At 38.5% G+C, this 19,417-nt stretch overlaps 1 protein-coding gene across 1 annotated transcript in view; it reads left to right on the top strand.

Moving 5' to 3' along the window:
• slo (calcium-activated potassium channel slo) overlaps positions 1 to 19,417 on the top strand; it is a 39,343-nt gene that overhangs the window by 2,433 nt on the left and 17,493 nt on the right. The window contains exons 2-9 of the mRNA XM_065300270.1: positions 9,200 to 9,261; positions 9,763 to 9,859; positions 10,129 to 10,240; positions 11,148 to 11,299; positions 11,895 to 12,062; positions 16,038 to 16,129; positions 17,828 to 17,938; positions 18,778 to 18,883. Coding sequence (XP_065156342.1) covers positions 9,200 to 9,261; positions 9,763 to 9,859; positions 10,129 to 10,240; positions 11,148 to 11,299; positions 11,895 to 12,062; positions 16,038 to 16,129; positions 17,828 to 17,938; positions 18,778 to 18,883 — 900 coding nt within the window. The remainder of the gene's footprint in view (positions 1 to 9,199; positions 9,262 to 9,762; positions 9,860 to 10,128; positions 10,241 to 11,147; positions 11,300 to 11,894; positions 12,063 to 16,037; positions 16,130 to 17,827; positions 17,939 to 18,777; positions 18,884 to 19,417) is intronic.

Below are 19,417 nucleotides of genomic sequence, written 5' to 3'. Positions count from 1 at the left end.
ATTATACATAATTATCAATTCATGTATCTTTCAAATGTTGTTTACCAGTGAGTGAAAAATTGACCATAAGTTACTTCCACAACGTTTGAAATCGATAGCAGATAACAGAGACCACGTACCGATAATTACGCCACCGCGTGCATTAAAATACAATGAATCGATAGCAATGTCGGCCGTCCTCGTCGCTTAGAGACACACATCCGGCGTGTACACACACGTGGCTTATTACTTTTTCAATATGTATTAACATTGCCTTTCAATTAATAATTCACGACCGGCGGTAGCAACTTCGGCGAAAGTAATACGGTAAAATGACTCACTAAAAACATCAATATAGCAATTACTCTTTTTTATTGTTTTCATGATACCATGATACTACCATTGACAGTCGTAATTGTAATTCAAATACGCTAATGGTGTTTGCAAAGCTAAGCAATTTTCTCCACGCTCGATTACGTTCACCTCACATTCTTATTCCGATGTTATGTCACTGAGGTAGTCCGGTGACAAGCGCGGCCAAATTGGCAATTTGCAAATTTGCACACTTACATAATATTTGCATAAGAAATGAGCGCCACATCCGCCATTCAGGCGATAAAAATTAATGCTTGTTTTGCTGCTGAATTAATTCTTTCCTTTTTCCCTTTTTTGCCGCTTCTACAAAGTGTTGCGAAGTGTAATAGTGTTGATAAGAGTCAAGAGGTATGTTTAGTGGGAGGGTATAATTTTTTACACGCATCCGGTGTAATTATAGATGAAACGAAAAAAAAGCGCTGGAAAACTGGAAAAGAGCGGCAATTAATATATTCCGGAAGGAAATGTGGGTCGCTCTTGGGTAATGAAAACCAGTCACGCGCGTGCAGCTTGATATAAACGTCATGGGACATTTTTGATAGCAAAATATTTAATGAAAATTGATTTATTAGGAAAACAATTCAATTTAAGTAAACTTTTCTGTCACAAAATAATTCCCTTAAAGTTTATTTTAAAATATATTGGTGTATTTTGTGTGTAAGTTGGGAAATTTGGTATTAATTTCCGTGTCGCAGGGAAAATTGCATGTCGATTTGTAAATTTCGCTCCAATTCCTGTCGGAAGGCTCGCTGTGCAAATCCGGCGCGAATTTGCCACGACCTCGTCGCGCCTGTAAAGGATGCGAAGGCTGTGTCCCCTCATCCCTCGCCCGCCGTAGGAAATTCACAATTTCACGACAGAGCGGGGGCGCACGCATTAATGTGCTTTCGTTATACACGTCTAACGAACGCCGTTGTCGCCGCTGCTACTGCCGTCGTCTCGTCACGCGTACGCATGCATGATGCTGCCCGTTCGCCGCCGCCGGGCCGCCGCGCCGAGATAAATTAACTTCCCTTATACTTTGCACTCGTTCTCGGTGCTGGCTGCCGTGGGACGCGTGTTTCATTAAAGCATTAAATTCACCGGTGGCAATTTCCAGTCGCGCCGAAGCTTTCCACCTTTCGCTTTTCCACGCTTACATTGTGTAATGCGTTACATCGCGCGCTGCATGGCATGTTACACGTCATCAGGGGATGTGTTCTGTTTCATGGTGCGCATTTTTTGATTCGCACGTTTAACGGTATTATTCGTTGAAATCTCTTTTGTAACAGACAATACAAATTATATGATCAACCAAATCTGCACTATCAATGTGATATATATGAAACATCTAACTTTACTGTCATATAAAGAATACTAGCGCCATCTACATAAAAATTTCACACTAATATATGTTATGAAACCCACAAAACATGCAAACAATATAAACTCACAGTAATCCTCTGATACGAAACTATTTGATGCGAAATAGAACAAGAAAATGTGTTTGATGACTTGGCTGTGCGTGCCTTTGGTTTATCGGAAAATCGAAATGTAATTTGTAGCAATTTGAAGGTCCCATTGTGTTTTGCTCGTGACGTCAATTTGTCTCCACGCCGTACTGATGTAGCAGCGCAAAGGGCGATGTCTATTTCAATCGACGGTCGAATTTTTCACGCCACGAAACAAAGCTAACCCTATACTACACCAAAACTTTCTGTTTCATTAGATCCGACTGCGATAAGTTGTGTAGCTAAGCAGAAACAGAAGCCGAAACAAAATCACTAACAAATGTCGCCGATATCTTCATTTCCACTGCATCACTCAAAACTCCAAACGAAATGTAGAACAAGTTATATTATCTGATAAATGCCATAACATTGTGTAATCGTTGGACTGCATGTCACCGAATGTGTGCTACCATAACGTGAGGATAATAGTGCGCGGCGGATAAAGGGAAAAATCAATTTTCTATTTTTAAGGCCGCCGTACAAAGTGGAACGTCGATGTTTGTCCATTACACCACCGACGGTACACTTTTCACTGCCATTATTAATTCATAAATATCTATAATAATTTATTAATCCCTCGGCAATGTGATGAAAACTTGTTTTAATGCGCTAGCGTGTGTTAATACCATCGAGACCGGCACAAAACGCGCTGTAATTAAGAAAATTAAATCGTAAAACAATATACGGCTGGCCTTGCATCGCGCATACACTGGGCAACCCCTACTTTTGTTATTTCCTCAATTCATTTTCATCGTTTCGGGCGGCAAACTCTCGTGATTAGGTCCCCTATCGCCGAGCCACTCGTATTATTTATACAGTTTGAATATTAAATTGTTTGCTCGGCGGCGCTCGGTCGAATTAGTCGGATTAATATCGTATGCAAATGTCGCGTTCGGGCCGGCGACGCCGTAGACGCGCGATTAAAAAAATATGCATATTTGGAGTGCGGCCAAGACGCCGCGCGGCCGGCACCGACCTGATCGCGTTATATAAAGCTCGAGCAGCACGCGACGCCTGCCTCCTTCGCTAATACGCGAAGAATAATACTGAAGGAAACAGGATTTGCATATCGCTGCATGCCGATCTACAAATCATCGCTTTGTTTCGCGTTTTGTGCGTGCACATTTCACGCATTTGTATGCATTCACGGATATTTGATGTTTATAATAACTAAAACTAGTATTATTAAACTTAAAAGCCATGTTTATTGGAAAGAAAGTATAAATTTATGTCACCAGCACCTGTTTTCGGCGGCGACACATCACGAGAGCTAATTAACACTCATTAATCATTTACAATGACTCGAAACCGCTTCGCCTCAATGAGCTTTCAGTTATTATTAATAACCGTTCAGACAGCAATGAGTTTTGAAGTTTTAAAATACATATTTCAGTGATTCATTAAATAATCAAATGTTGATTGCAATTTGATTTTTTTTGCACCTGAATTTCAATTCTAAGCTCACGATTTGCATTGTAAATGAGTGGCATACATTAAATTCAAATTTGTTGAGCCGCAAATGCGCATAATTAATTTAGTTCTGGTTTCTGTGTTTGCTCAGAAGCGTTTGGTTTAATTATCAAGTAAAATTATTCTATTTTGTAAAATTTTCAAAAATTTGAATTTTGGATGCTGGTTTTGTATTGCTATGGACCTATAGATATCCAAAGAATTGGTAAACAGGTGATTTAAATTCGTACGTTTTGTGAGGTCGTAAGATTTGATTCCCTACACACGACTGAACTTTCCACAGTCATTTATTTGTATCGTGCGTTCGAAAATGCGTTGCGCACATCTAATTATAACCACCGTGCTATTTACAAACTCATCCGAAGCGCGAGGATGTCACACGCACGAAATTTGTGCTCCTAATCCAACATACACCCAAATGATTCGATTGTAAGTTGCACATTATTCGCGCATTTTCAAGACACCCGAGATGCCTGAATAAATAAACATCGAATAATATCGCCCAAGTGTATAATATAAAACTAAAACGCACGCTTCGGATTGATATGTGTGGAAATGCACATTTCATATTTGTTTCGCGCGCGCGTCAAGTTTGAGTTTACTTTATTGCAAAGCACATACGAATCGCGTTTACCCAACGATGTGCGATATGCGCGCCCTGATTCGAATATTGACATAGCGGAGTACGGATTTCGGCGCGATTGAATTACACGGCAATTCGGGCGCGCCGATAAATCATTGATATCTTTGGCAACGTACGTGCTGAATGCAGATGCACATGCCGCGATGCATATTTGTAGCAATTATATTTGTTATCGGCGCTGGATCGCTATAAATCTAATCGGTGGCCAACCAAAACAAAACAATTTGCGAAATTGCATTTTGTGGGTTTGAATTAATAAAAACAAGTTAAAAAGCGAATTATTAACTAATAATAACGGTTTATTAACTTGTTTAAATGTTGTTAAACATATCAATTAAGAAATGGACATTTAACGACTGTTAGAAAAATAAATGCATGAAATAACACGTACTTATCCTCAAAACGTTGGGAAAATAAAAACACGCAATTAAATGTAACAGCCCAATTTATAGATTTTTACCCGTTGCGTTATTTTACGACTACTTACTCGACGCCCAGCACCGCAGGAACGTGTGTAATTAACAGACTAATCGATTTGTCCGCGTTTTTATATTTTCGTACATATGCTGCCGCATATTATTACAATATTCATTGTCATGACAAAAACAAACTGGCAGGATTAATTAATTTCTTAAGCGTCCTAATTACATTTTCGTTTCTACTTTCCACTTTTCCAGTGAATGCTTACAAAGTTTGCGTTTCTATCCAACTTTTCCGCACGCTGTGAGTTCTTGGCGTTGCTACTGAGCTCATCGATTAGCGCGTGCTCGCCAAGTGGGAATTCCGGACGCTGAGCGTTGCCAAAGTCGCCGCCAGCAACAAATCTTGACGATGAAAAAATTGTAGACGCATCGGAGCCCTCGTAACTTAAAGGTTTTGCTACTGGAGGCATACAGTCGCCATAGATTTTGACAGGTTTCCATAAATAGCCGACATTCCACGGCGTCTGATCTTGCTGCCTTGCTGGCTACCCGCAAAGTGATTAATAATTTAAGTTATTTTTTCAAAGTGCGTTTTTTAATTCTGTCCTCCAGTTAGGTTTTTTTACGTGTGGTGAACTGTTTAGAGTTTAGTAGATATGCTTTGACGGTTTTTGGCAAGCAGCGCGATGCATGCAACCAAGCAAGCAGCAAAACGACTTGCTGCGCGACGGGACGTCAGGTTTTATAAAAGTTTGCAGCAAAAACGAGCGCCCGAGGAAAATATTTTACGCTCCAGATAGCGGTTTCAACAAATTGCGTTTTCATTCTTTCGATGATCTACGACTGGAAATTTAACAATCTAAAGTTTTAAGCAATACAAAGTAAATAACACTAGATAAAGATTTCATTTTGACATTTGAAATAAACCATTAATCTTTATCGTTTGTAAATTTTTTCCTAAGAAATACAATAGCAATAGCAATATCTCATCGGATATGACATGATAAAAACGCTTCTTTATAAATCGTGCCACAGCAAGCGGCGGGAAGAGCTAGTTTATTTGTCTTCTCATAACACACAAAAACTTCTAATAAAACCCGTCCGAAGCACCAATAAATTACGTTTTAATAGTGGATTCGTGATTCCGTGCGATTTTAATAAAACCGAACCATTTTACGAGCGGCAATATCCTCTACGTGATCCTCTCGTGTACGTCGTCGGAAGGAGCTTTCCATCTACGAGGTATATCCATTAATAACTCTTATTACGCCTGACGGAATCCAGCAAAATTCGAATTCATCTCTTGCAAACAACTCCACGCAAAATTTCCGTGTGAGACCCTTTTTTGCGGCGTTGAGTTTCAATCGTTTTCATTTCCACGTTTAAAGAAAGGCGAAGAAACTGCGAAAGCACAATCAGCACGCGCGCAACACTTTCAACTCTTTCAGAGGTCGAAAGAATGAAGCGCCTGGATAAAGGATAACCGGTGCGCGTTGCACGTCGCACCCGTCGACGAACTTTCCGGCAGCAAAGTTAAACGAATTAAGTTCTCCGTCGCAATTCGTCCTGCGTTCCGTAGAATAGCCTCAGCCTCGGCCTCGGCTTTCATCGTGCTTTCGAGATAAATTTTGTTTGTTTATCTTTTGTCAGTTTGGTGGAAGAAAGGACGGAGTGGAGTTGGAGTTGTTATGGTTAATAACGCGTTGCAAGTGTTTATGCATAGTTTATATCCGGAAATCTATGGCAACACTAGTGTTTCATCACGAAATTTATTAAAGGAGTAGCGCCGGCCAGCTTACAAATTGTCCTTTATTTAATATTCTTGTCACGTTCCAACTGAGCACTAACCGAAAATATATGTCGAGGATGTTGGCGGGATTTGTGGATTATACTGGAGAATATGTTTTTGCACATATACGGCCCTAGTGTTTCGTCCTAGACCTACACTGACGTTGTTTGCATATGAGGAGATAAAGTAGGCGGAAGAAGAAGTGTTATCAAGGTTATTTTTGGCTAGTGGATAATATATGTTAAGTTATGTGCAAATTTATCATATCAGGTCAAAAATTAGGCTTTATTTGTAGTTTAATACTGGTTATATTCACGTGTTTTATTATGGAATATGTTACGTGATGTTATGTTTCATGTCTGACATTTGCAGCGGCTTATTGCGGACATTTTCTTTACACGTTTTCTTTGGTAAATCTTGGCGTTATTTGTTATTCTGACATTGAAATATTTTTCGCTCCCAAAAAGCTTCGCATGTAAATTTTAAATCTGTTGTGACGCAACAATTTTCGCATTTTTTTTTTCATAAGTGCAAAATTTTCCGAGACTTTTAGTATTAATTCATTTAAAACATGAATTGTTTAAGATTCTGAATCCTTGTGAAATTATTTATTAGATAAATCATGAAAATTTCGAAATCAAACATTGATTATAACAAAAATCATTTCTTGATTTTTCAATGGTGATTATCTCGGTTACTAAAAGTGATAGAGTAGAACGGATTGATGAATAGGAAACTTTAGAAAATTCTTTATTAGGAAATATTGTAAAATAAATATATTTCGGGGAGTAAATATTCGGAAAGAGTGATTAAAGATGCTAAAAGAAGCCTTTTTTTCATGTTTTTTTTTTGATTTTTTTTTTCGTACGCGAATATCTCTTAAACTTAAAGTGATAAAGAGGAACGGATTGAAGATTCTTAATCTACGGGAAATTCTCTATAAGACTAGATATAAAAATTTGTAAAAATAAAGGTTCTTCCCATTTTTCTTGATATTTCTATTTCTATTTCAATTATCTCAGAAACTAAAACCAATAGAGAAAAAACAGTTGTTGCATGCACATCACGTTCGAATTGAGAAGGTTTCACCGCCGAGTCAAGGATTCATGGATTATCCCCGCAAATATGTTTTCATCACATTACGCACGGCGCGGATGTGGGCGTCGGTCTTACTTCATCGAATCCGACCGGGTTGAGTGCCTCCCCTTTCGTGCTTCATGCACAAGGTGTGATGTCTGCGAATACTAACCAGCAAACGTGCGGTCATAAATTATTGTCTGGCGCGGGTGTTTTTTTTTTTGCTCAACTCCACGTGACGGTTATTGACCTAGACGTTAGATTGCCAAAAAATGGGGGCAAAAAGTTATTGGCGTAGATTTGGGAAACTCAAACAAGAACACAAACATGTTAGTTGTGATTTATTTTTGGAATACAACCAGATTCAAACATAAAAGTGATATAATCAAAGAAACGTTTTAATTCGCATAAAATTTCCATGCTTGTAAATTGCGCGCCTGGAATGAGTGCTATCATCCTTTCTACCAAGGGATTTTCCACGCACATAAAAACACATTATAGCTTTTTACCGGCGGCAAGCGTAAATCAATCATTCGGCTCGATTGACAGATAAATGCGGGCGTTTCTTACGCCTTCAGCTCGTCGTCGATTCTTCCTACACTTTAATCTTCGACATCGAACGCCTCCTACAAGCGCGCTCCTTTGTAATCTAACAATTTACATATTTCCAACGTCTTTCAAAGTAGCCCAGCACCAGCGCACTGGGTAGCTCTGGTACATAGAATCCTTTCCGGACTCATACGACACCCATCGCACGTTTATGGGCGAATAAGAAATGCTGATGTGAGTTCGCGCGCGCTCTCGCACATGGCGTGAATTATGAATGGCTGGAAAACGGCAGTTGAGCACCCACCAACTCACACGCATCGTCTTTGGTGGCGGCGGCAGCCTGTGGAAGAGCATCGGCGCGATATGGGTCGAGGATCAATACACTCCTGACCCAGTATCCTGCGGAGCGGGCAACCCTCATTCAGCCCCACTCCGATGCGTGCACTGTGTGCGCACGTACCAACTACGAATTGTCGCCGAATTTTTACTCACACAAAACAAAATCAAAAATAAATCAAATTAGTTTTTGATATTTAAATTAAAAACATTAACTTTAAATTTTTATAAACGACAATACCAATGCCACACTTCAAACTTTATATAGTATATAAGGACGCTCGTCCAGAAACTCCTATTGTTCGAAGCGCAGGCTCATTCTGAACTCCCACTTCAGATCCTCTTCGAGTTCAACTCTTGTTGAGAACTTTCCGAGAAGTTAAACTTAAATCAATCGATAAGACAAGCCTGTGAATCATTTTCCAACGTGTCAAAAAACACAATTATTACTCATATTACCGAATACGGTCTATAAATCAAGTCATTGTATACCTAACATCGTTTTAATATCGTTGGCGGTGCGGTAAAATATTGGAAACGATGTGTTAAATGCAATTGTAGGAAGGAAGGCGCTGGCGGAGAGGTCGTTTGGAGGATTGAGAATTGTGCGCGCGGACTTAAAAGTGGAAGGCATAAATTGTAAGCGCGCAACAGCACGGCCTGCGAATCGTAATTGTATTCATGGCGGCGTCGCGCAGAGGCTCAGAATTCGCAAATTCCCTTAGTAATTAATGGTACTACCCGAAACGCACTCCAAGTGCTAAATATATAACTAAACCAACTGAAGAAAATTACTACCTGAGTTATATTTCTACACCAAAAACATTTTGAATAGAAATTTGGATTCAAAAAATATATTTTTGAACATATTGTATAACAGTCTGATATTCTGACTCTTCGGAGAGCTTAGAAGTCTCTTAATTTGCATCACAATTGCGCGTCCATTCATTGTTCCCGCACTGAATATTAAAACTGAAAAATAAATTCGCTTTCACAATTTCCCCATCCAACTAATATTCACGCACGCAAATGTGTGGCACGAAAATTAATGAAATCGTTTATTTTTCAGGTCGTTCTCGTGTTTATTTTAAGCATCGCGTCGCTGATTATATACTTCATCGATGCTTCAAAGTAAGTAGACGCTGTTTAGTCATGCATGAGATTTGTGTCATCACATTACTAGATAAATGAGCAATTTTATTTTTTATTTCAAAATTTTATAACTCTTCTCATAAAATTGAAATGATTTTGTGACAATTCGAATAAAATTACGCTCAGCGCATAACGAGTATTTAAAATTGCCTGCTATATCTCTTGTTATAGTGGACATTATAGTAAGCGTCATGTTTTTGCGATAAACTCACCCCATCAGGGCGTATCTTAATGTTCCGCGCGCCCTCTAATGATCCGCATGGATTGTGGCCGCTTTAGTTTCCCCGTAAGCTGTTAAAACCCAAAAAGGCGGATAAATAATTATCACAATAAAGCTTCGAGTGTTTGAACACTTGAACTACTAAAACTGCGTAGTATCCAAAGAGTTTCTCGAGAGTTAGGACATACTGTAGCTGAGAAAATCCTTGACAAAAGTTTTTCTTTTCTTCACCGTGCTCATTTGTTTCTTATTGTTTCCAGTGACGGCGTGGAACGCTGCCAGGAGTGGAGCAACAATATCACGCAACAGATCGACCTTGCCTTCAACATATTTTTTATGGTCTATTTTTTTATACGAGTAAGTATTTGGGGCGGCTTTTTTTCCCTTTCATATCTTATGGATCTGCGCGTGTTGGCGATTCACTTACATTGGCGAGGACGGTTAACGACGTTTTAATTGCGCGTCTGGCCTATTCACACAGTTTCCAGCCGGGCAAATCATTACAAGTCCTCGAACATGTAACAAAAAGTCATTTGGACAATGGCCGATTCGTAATTACTTGATAATTTTCAATGTCACACTGAAAGAATAGAAAATTTATTTATGTCTTTCTATGTCTGTTGCAGTTTATAGCAGCTAGCGATAAGTTATGGTTCATGCTAGAAATGTATTCATTCGTAGACTATTTCACGATACCCCCGTCCTTCGTTTCGATTTATTTGGATCGCACGTGGATAGGTAACTATTGAAGAAATAGTTTTAAGAACCCGGTCGCTCGTACGACGCTCGCATTTCACGTCTGGAATCCTCTCGTTAATCCGCGAAACCATAGCAAAACAATGAGTGCAAAGGTAAGTGCCTCTTAGTTTACACCTATTACAAAATCTACAAATATCTACAACAATTTTAGACGAATTTGAAGCGTTTTGTTTGATTTTCTTTCTACAAAACTCAGGTTAGGTATGTAAGTACATGCGCGTGCAATATCTTCTGTAGGCAACACGTATTACTTCCTTGTATACACATTCCTTTCCATTCGTTGTTTTGTTATGTGCAGCCCATGTCACACGGCAACAAAAATATTGTGTGCGCACAGAATAATACACAATGACGATTATTGTCAGGTGTCCAGTAATTAGCATGATGGATGGCATCGCTATATTGAACAGGTGTCACCATAAAATTTGATAAAATTATCGGGGAGTTGAGGTTATGGCATATAGTACGACATTCGCATGTCTAGATGGCGTTTCAGGTGAGTGATAAATTCGTTCGAACAAATGTTTGCGACATGTTATGGCGCCGTGACGTGCACGCAAATCTGTCAGCATTTATAGACACCTAGACATCTAGAGTGCGTTGCTAGACGGATATCGATTTAATAACGGCGTTTATTAGTCGTCGAGGCAAATAATTACATTAGGCAGACAGGTGCGGTAATAGGAAACTTATTAACCCACGTTGAAATGTGACAACGTGTTAATCACAATACAATCCGATATTAAAAACTATTTAGTGCTTGTAATTAAAATTGAATCAAAATGCGCCATCCATCAATGCCAGACGCGCTTGAGTTTAAAATGAGCCGAAGAACGAGCGCCACCGCCCGCTGTTGATGGCGTAATTGATTGACGCTTACTTTCAGGTCTTCGTTTTCTTCGTGCTTTGCGTTTGATGACAGTACCGGACATCCTGCAGTACTTGAACATACTTAAAACTTCCAGCTCTATACGTCTTGCTCAGTTAGTGTCCATATTTATATCCGTGTGGCTTACTGCCGCTGGAATTATTCATCTGGTAAGTTCTATGTATGTCCAATTCATTGCGATTGTGCGGAGAAGTACGCCCGCGATATTTTCCGCTCAAGTAGACCGTGCGGAGAGGGGCGTATCACATGCGCATAAACGATGACTGACGGACGCGGACGATGTCGTGTCAAAGGTGAATGAGAGCAGGCGCGCATGCGCACTTACAACCAAGGGTAACAGAATTAAGGTTATGGTATATGACAGACATACGTTCGCTCCGATCGGTTTCATGCGTTTAACATACCTCTCCGTTGACGCGGAGTCTACTTCAGAGGTGAATGCAACGGCTTACAAAACTGGCTAACCAAGAAGAGACGCATCGCAAAGCTAGGGCATAGACCTTCTAGTCGTCTTCGTAACCAAAATCTCTTTCTACTAAATCTTCAAGTGTGACAATCTCACTATTTCTATCTCAGTGTTCATTAATAGTCTAAAAAAATCTAAAAATCAAACTTCTGAGAATGGTGATGATGATGATGATGATGATAATGAAAGATTACTAACTCACTGACTGCTCCTTGAGTGTTAAGGGGGGAATTAACGCCGTACTGACTTGTGTTTTGCGATTGCGATGTTTTTTTTAGCTTGAGAACTCGGGCGACCCTTTAGACTTTCAAAACCCTCAACCGTTGCCCTACTGGACGTGCGTCTATTTTCTCATCGTCACGATGTCCACCGTCGGCTATGGTGACGTGTACTGTCACACCGTACTGGGTCGAACGTTTCTTGTTTTCTTCCTGCTCGTCGGCTTGGTAAGTGACGCTGATATCTCTTTTAACTCTTAAATTACATCCCCCTGAGTAATACGAATAATTTTGCAAAAAAAAAAAAACAATCAAAAGTTTAAGATATAGAATAATCTCCCATTCTGGCTATCTCTCTTTCTTTTTTTATTGAGTTGTATCTATGTTTTTGTGTGAGCAGCCGCCTAGTGGAAAGTGCGCTTGCTAGCAAAAAATTTTCATGTTTTAATTCCGAAATTATTCGAAAAATTTCTATGAAAATCTTCATGTGTCGCGATATACGCCGTATTAAAGGCAATTGACCGCTTTGACGGTGACATGAAGACACGCATTCGATGTTGCTGTAAAGAAAAATGACTGTTCACACATCCAAAAATCATTCAATGCCGTCCAATGACATGCCGTCCCTATTCTCGTTCAACGTGTGTGCAATGAACTGAACATCCCTCACGTGCAATCCCAGAAAAGCAAAGAAAGCAAAAAAATCAAAAAAATACTATACTTACCTACCTGATATGGGATACAATTAATTATCTAGGTATTTTGTTACATATCACGTTGTTGTGTCATGAGTAAATGTGCTTCTGTATCTTTGTATCTAAAAATAATGATTACCATTTTTGTTTTTTTACGTTTCGGGTTAATTTCTTATACTTTCTACTCTTCTACATACTCAGCATATTTGTAATTGTGTTGGTAAATGTTTGGCTCTTGATTACTCTACTAGCATTGCTGTAATTAGCGTGAATTCATTTAATTTTTTGAACTTCTAATAGTGGTGTTGATCTTGACGGCTGGCCGTACGCATGCGCTTATTGGTGTGCTTCTATGGCGGCTTACATGCTTCATATTCTTGACTTCTCTTCTTCTTTTCTGCGTCCAGGCGACAAATAATGCGCAGCTTTAGATGTTATTTTATTTCACACAATTCTACACTCAATCTTACTCTTATACCACTCACTAACTCAAACATTACAAGCTTCAAACTTTTGAAAAGAAAAAAAAATTGAACAAATTGCATTAACTTGTATTTGCAGGCAATTTTTGCTAGTAGCATTCCAGAGATTATAGATCTTGTAGGAACTAGGTCCAAATACTGCGGCGAGTACAAGCGAGAACATGGAAAAAGGTACATTATTTATTATTACAAAAAATAAATACAATGGATGGATCTGCGTCATAGAAGGTCTAAAAATAAAGCAAAAAAAATTGAAAAGAATTTAATTCGAACACTCACACACATGTTACAAGCACGCACACATCGAATCCAAAAGAAAACTTTGAAGCGAAATAAATTACACTAATTAACGAATGACGTAATGATGCAAAGATGGCTGCACTAATTAAATTAATTGGGCTCTCTAATTTCTTTGGTAGCGCACCACTAATCGAATAACGATCGATCGTGTTCTTTGTTCGTCCGCTGGCGCGATTTCTCTCTATCTTTATATCTTTATATTACTATTTTTATTGTAAAATTTGGGAATCTTTTACCACACTGTTAGTATTTGTAATTCTGCACCCACCTCTCTTGTGTCTTGTCTGTAAAATTGATTTTTGGTAATTCGTTTCATATTTCTCTCTTGTTATTCTTTGTAGATAGAATTAGTGACATGACACTTTTATTTTTCTAATCCCAGAAGAAACTAACAAAACTAAAACAAATTGAAGAATAAACAATTAACTTGCTGGACCAATGCAATTACAAAAATGGCAACTTATCAACAACAACTTATCTTTAAGCAGTAGCGATACGAGTTTGTCAAGTAGTGTGTATCCAACTAGTTGTATCTAGTAGTAGAATTGTTGGGTCCTAAACGAGGAGCCTGATGGGTGTGTGGGTTGTTAGGCGGTGTTTGCCAGCTGGATTCCGGAGATCACTGAGCTCGCTGCAAATCGACCCAAGTATGCCGGAAAGTACAGCAAAGATGTGCGACGCAGGTACAGCCCCCGAATACCTCTCTCTCTATATCTATATACTTATAAATATATATATACATATATACCTCACAACAAGATGTGCAATAATATAACCGATTATATTATTACCATATGGGCCAATATGTTGCGTACATGTGGTTGATATAACACGAGGAATGTCGCTGCCTTTACCTTCTTATATATATTGTATACATATGATTATATTATATGTATATAAATAATGTATACTATTATATACCTTGTAGCACTTGGGTTATGCTTTGCGCTATATTACATTACATTCCATTTGATACCCCTTGATACGCATCATCATATATATGAGTTTGGGAAAAAATGTTACCCTGTAGCGAACAGACGAAAAAAAATTTATTATCTGCGCAATTGACCGCAAAACATTGGCACACAAATCAAAATTTAATCAAGATTTGGATCCGCGTGCTAGAACACCCTTTCTCTCTCATCGCACCCCGCTTGTTTCGTGGGTAATATTTTTGTGACCGCAACTATATTATGAGCGTTTCCACCTCAGTTTGTTCCAGAAAACTGAAATTAATAGAAACCAGTGCAGACACAAAACATATTTATGTGAATATTAATATTTTGGTTTTGATTAATTTTATGATTTTTTGGGACAAACGCATAGCAACAAGCAAACAATCACATTTTACTTAGAAGTTCATTTTTTGGCATGCTTATGGGTGCATAGCTGCCGGATTATTGAGTTTTTGGACTGCATTCTGTATGCTTAATCCACTAATCAACATATCACATATAACTAACGAGAGTTACGATCCGGTTGACATCGTCATTCTTTTCACATATTCTCCCTGACACCGTTGTTCCAAAATTTCCTATCAAATTAGAATTCAACCAAAACAGAAAATATGATTCGATATATGAAAAATAAGTAAAACGGGCGCTGGTCAATTTAGTTGTTGTTTGTTGTTGTTGTTGTTGGGATTTGTTGGAAAGAGCATACAGAATGGGATGAGTGATAAGCCTGGTTAGAAGTTACGTGCATAGCTGGCCCTATATTACCATATATTTATATATATTTGGAATCCGTAGCTGAAGAACGAGTTTTTTTAGTATATTTGCAGAGTATTTGCAGTACAAGTAGTAGAGCACCCCCTTTTTGACTTACTTGAAAGTGTTGCGTTCGTTGTTTTGTCGTTCTTTTCATTTTGGTTGTGTTTTTGAGTTGTTTTTTGAGAATTCCTGCGAACTGAATTAGAGCCCGCACAGCCTGCTAGCGCCACGCAAGGCCGCGCTCTCAACTCGTGCGAATGTGCTGGGTGTTTGAAGTGTTTTTTGCGTTTGATTTTTCTAATCATTTTTCGAATTATTTCATTCATTGCGAGGCAAACACGTGAAAGCAAAAAAAGAATCGCGTACGTCCGAAGACGCAGCGGCAAGCAAATAACGATTTATCGTAATTAAGCTCGTTTACTGCCGTTTCTCCCTCATTACGCGCTCGATCGGAGAGATTTATCGCACGATAGCAATTGGTTACGTTGTTGTTTTATTTTCTCGACATCAACACACAATTAGGGCAAAATTTACCGGTGGAAAAGTAACGTGTGCGTCGAAGACCTATAAGGCTCCTCTAATTGGACTGTGGACTGTTTTTGTTGTGTAATTAGATTATTATTAATAAGATATGATAACGAATGAAAATAACAATACCACATCCCATCCGTCCGTCACAACCCAAGCCCTTTGCCTTACGCACACCGACGTCCTCCAAATGTCGCCCTACATTCTTTAGCTTACAGCAAAAAAAAAAAAACAATCAAGTGAAAAGCCAAGCAAAATTCAAATTCAATGAGAAAGAGCAAGTCTCACGAGAATGGTAGCGTTATTGTTTTGATTTCATCTTAGGAACTGCTCATTTCAACATATCAAACAAAAGAGAACCCCACGTTAGATACTTAAATACTGGAGCTAACAGTTACTAGTTTGTTTTCCTTTGTGCCTCTGTTTCGAACGAACATGATTTTGATTTTGCTAATTGTCTGTCCCTCTGGCTGGTGCGTCTTCTAGGCGATATTTGCCAGTTGTATCCCCGAGATTATTGACTTGATCGGGACTAGGCCAAAATATGGTGGCACCTTGAAGAACGAAAGAGGCAGAAGGTGAGAAGATCCTAGAATACCAATGTTTTATTTTTGGATTTTTTTCGTTGTTTCTTTTGCGTTGATGATGAGAATCTCTATATTACTGTTGAATATTATATAACACTCGCTAGTTTCATCTTGACATGAACCCAATTGTTTTACGTTTCCGTTCACACACTTTCCATTTGATTTCCTCGTTCTTTTACGTTTTTTGCGTTATGATTTACTTTTTTGTCACATAATCGTTTTCTGATTAATGATTGGAGGCGTAATGTTACCGCGCGCAATTTGTTGTAGTGTAGTATTATACAAGCATGTCCTAGCTAAAAATAATAAAATTTTATTGAAAAAGAAATCAATTTTTTTGCTACGACAAAATTGTATAATAAGCGGTATAGAGTTTCATGAACGACTGGTGTGTTTTTCGTTAATGTCCACCTTTCACTTCCTCTCCTGCACGCTTCGTACGTCCTGTTATAAATTTCTTACATTTAATATAATCTCTTCCTGGAACAAATCCTTTCGATGTGTTTATTTGTCAACGTTTTTACGCCATTGTCTAATACAATCTATCGGTGCCGAAATTATCACGCAAAGCAAAATAAAAATTAATATCAGAGTGAATCATTGCATGTACGCATGCGCGTGCTCCTCAAACGAATTAAACGAATCAGATATAATCACCAATAAGACCGAATGAATATGATCCGGGAACGGTTTTGTGATGCGCGGCCAGGCAGTGTGCACATCAGGCGTTAACACCCTGTAATATATTTTCTCTTAACGTTTACCCTGTGATAATCTCTTGAAGCGTTATGTTTCCACTTAGGCATTAGAAACGGAATGCAATATTATTTCATTTCTGAAAAATTAAAACAATCTGTATTATTCCCAATTGTGATAAAAAAAATCGAGCGTGTCTTTAACGAATCATATTTCAATTTGAATTTCACCCATCACATGTTTTCCTTTAATTTTTCCAATTTTAGTTATACAAAGTGATTGTGAATCAAAATAAATTCAAAATTGCTTTGTGTAACATCACCTGGCGATGATAACAAAGTAGTTGCACTAAAACAAACGCTAATTACTACTCCCACACGCGTGATTTATGCGTTGAGCAAGCCGAGATAGGAAACTGAAAAAAAAGAAAAAGAAAAAGATTTGTGTGTAGTGTGTGCGTGACGTGCGTTGTTCGAAATCGATTTCGTTTTGGTTTTTACGTTTTCGTAGTCGGTTGATAACCCTATTATGAACTTAAGCACTGCGTTGCATTGAATCCGATTGTAATCACGAATAACTAATCCTTGAACACGTCTAAATGCAAACTTCTGAGGCAGCCGAATGAATTTTCTAAATATACTTAGATCAATTTGCATTTAGAAGACCTTTTTTTTCTAACCTCTCTTAGGTGACGTAGATTAGTATTGATTTCCTATGGTTTCACTTTGGTTTGTGGGTTTACATATTGTACTTACCTTTTTACTTAAACATGTAGTGTTTGATAACTTTTATTAACAGCATGAGCATCATGGACTTAAAACTTTAGTATATTTTGATCTCAACTAGACGATTCCACATGGTATTTTATGAAGGAATCACCAGCCATTGAATAAATTTTTTTAGGTTAAAAACAAACAAAATGGCTGTTGGTTTTTGCACAAATATTATATTTTTGTTGGGATGTGTTACTAATGCTCTTGTTTCTGAGTTCAGGCATATTGTGGTCTGTGGACATATCACCTACGAGTCGGTCTCACATTTTCTAAAGGACTTTCTTCACGAAGACAGAGAAGATGTTGACGTTGAGGTTGTCTTTCTGCATCGGTACGTTCAATCAATTATATCCATCAGTGTTAGTTATTTGGAAACAATTTTCAAATAATTATAATCGAAAATTTTCAATTTTGAAAAATGTTTTCAAAAAAACTACTTAATGATTGTACCAATATTGATTTTGTTTCTCTGCAAATTGTGCGATATTGTTGAATGTTTTGTTGATGGTTTTTTGTGCGTTCTTTCGCTCCGATTACGTTTTGTAGAAAGGAGCCTGACCTGGAGCTGGAGGGCCTGCTGAAGCGTCACTACACGACGGTGGAGTTTTTTCAGGGATCGATGATGAACGCTGTTGACCTTGAACGTGTCAAGGTATATCAACAAATCAAAACCCAAAAATTTCTGCCAACATGCGCATTAAACAATATTATCATCTCGGATTCGTTCGTGTGTTTTACATTTTCTGCTTCTTTTTTACAATATACCTGCAGAGCGCACCTTTTTACTATGATTTCTTGGACGTAGCCAGCATGCAACTCTAACTTCTAAACTAACCACGAACGCTTTAGAACTGTCGGAATGCTCAAAAGTTAAATTCTTGCGGTTGGTTTTGAGGTTAGAGTTGGAAGTGGCCGGTCAACTTGTTCTTGCAGAGTAGTTGGATTAGCTACGTTACATATTTGCCTTTATTATCTCATTTCTATATATAAATATTTAAAACTGCATGCAGTATATTTGAGGAGCCGCCGGCGTATGGAGTTCCGGAAATCAGGAGAGTGATGGAGGAGTCACAAAGGTCGTCTTTACGAATTACGTATTTTTACTACTTTTCGTTTTGTTGTTTAGTAGCATTTGATTTGTTCTCGTTTGTAAACTATTGGGATGTGCAGGAAACCGCCTGACCTAGAACTGGAAGGTCTCTTCAAGAGACACTTCACTACCGTAGAATTCTTCCAGGGTACCATCATGAACCCTATTGACCTGCAGAGGGTCAAGGTAAGGATGCTCTTCTCACTAAGCGATTTGCGCGCAGATGCGAGACTGTGATGACATGAGACTGTGTTCGATATTACGATATTACGTGTATTTTACATATATTCTGAATTGATGACTGATTGTCTGGTCGATGGGTATCTGTTCTATGTTTTTCTGTTCTAACTTACAACGCTAATCAATCTAAAAACAAGCAACGACAATCAAAACAGTAAAACATGATGTTATTTTGTGATCGCGGGCGGGCAATGCTCAATGTTGTAAATAACTGATGTCTAGATGACTAGATGCGGTCAAAGGTAAGATGTTGAAGTTGTCAACGAAGCAGTTTTATTGAGACCCAAAGACCAGGTGCAGAATGACTAACCTGGAGTCGATGTACTTCCCGCTCTCTGTCTCTATATGTATTTCTTCAACCCTGTCGTTGTCACTATCTCGATCTGTATCGGCGGAGGACATGCCCCGACCGAACCCCCACCCCTAGCTCTAGGTTGTAAACACTCTAACGTTCCCGAATGACGAAGGGCCACACTGTTG

This window comes from Atheta coriaria, unplaced genomic scaffold (genome assembly GCF_025399875.1).
Source record: "Atheta coriaria isolate IRGN ID8LTWV9N9 unplaced genomic scaffold, Caltech_Dcor_3.1 hic_scaffold_4_pilon, whole genome shotgun sequence".
Classification (NCBI taxonomy): Eukaryota; Metazoa; Arthropoda; class Insecta; order Coleoptera; family Staphylinidae; genus Dalotia; species Dalotia coriaria.
This window is presented reverse-complemented; position numbering and strand designations above follow the sequence as displayed.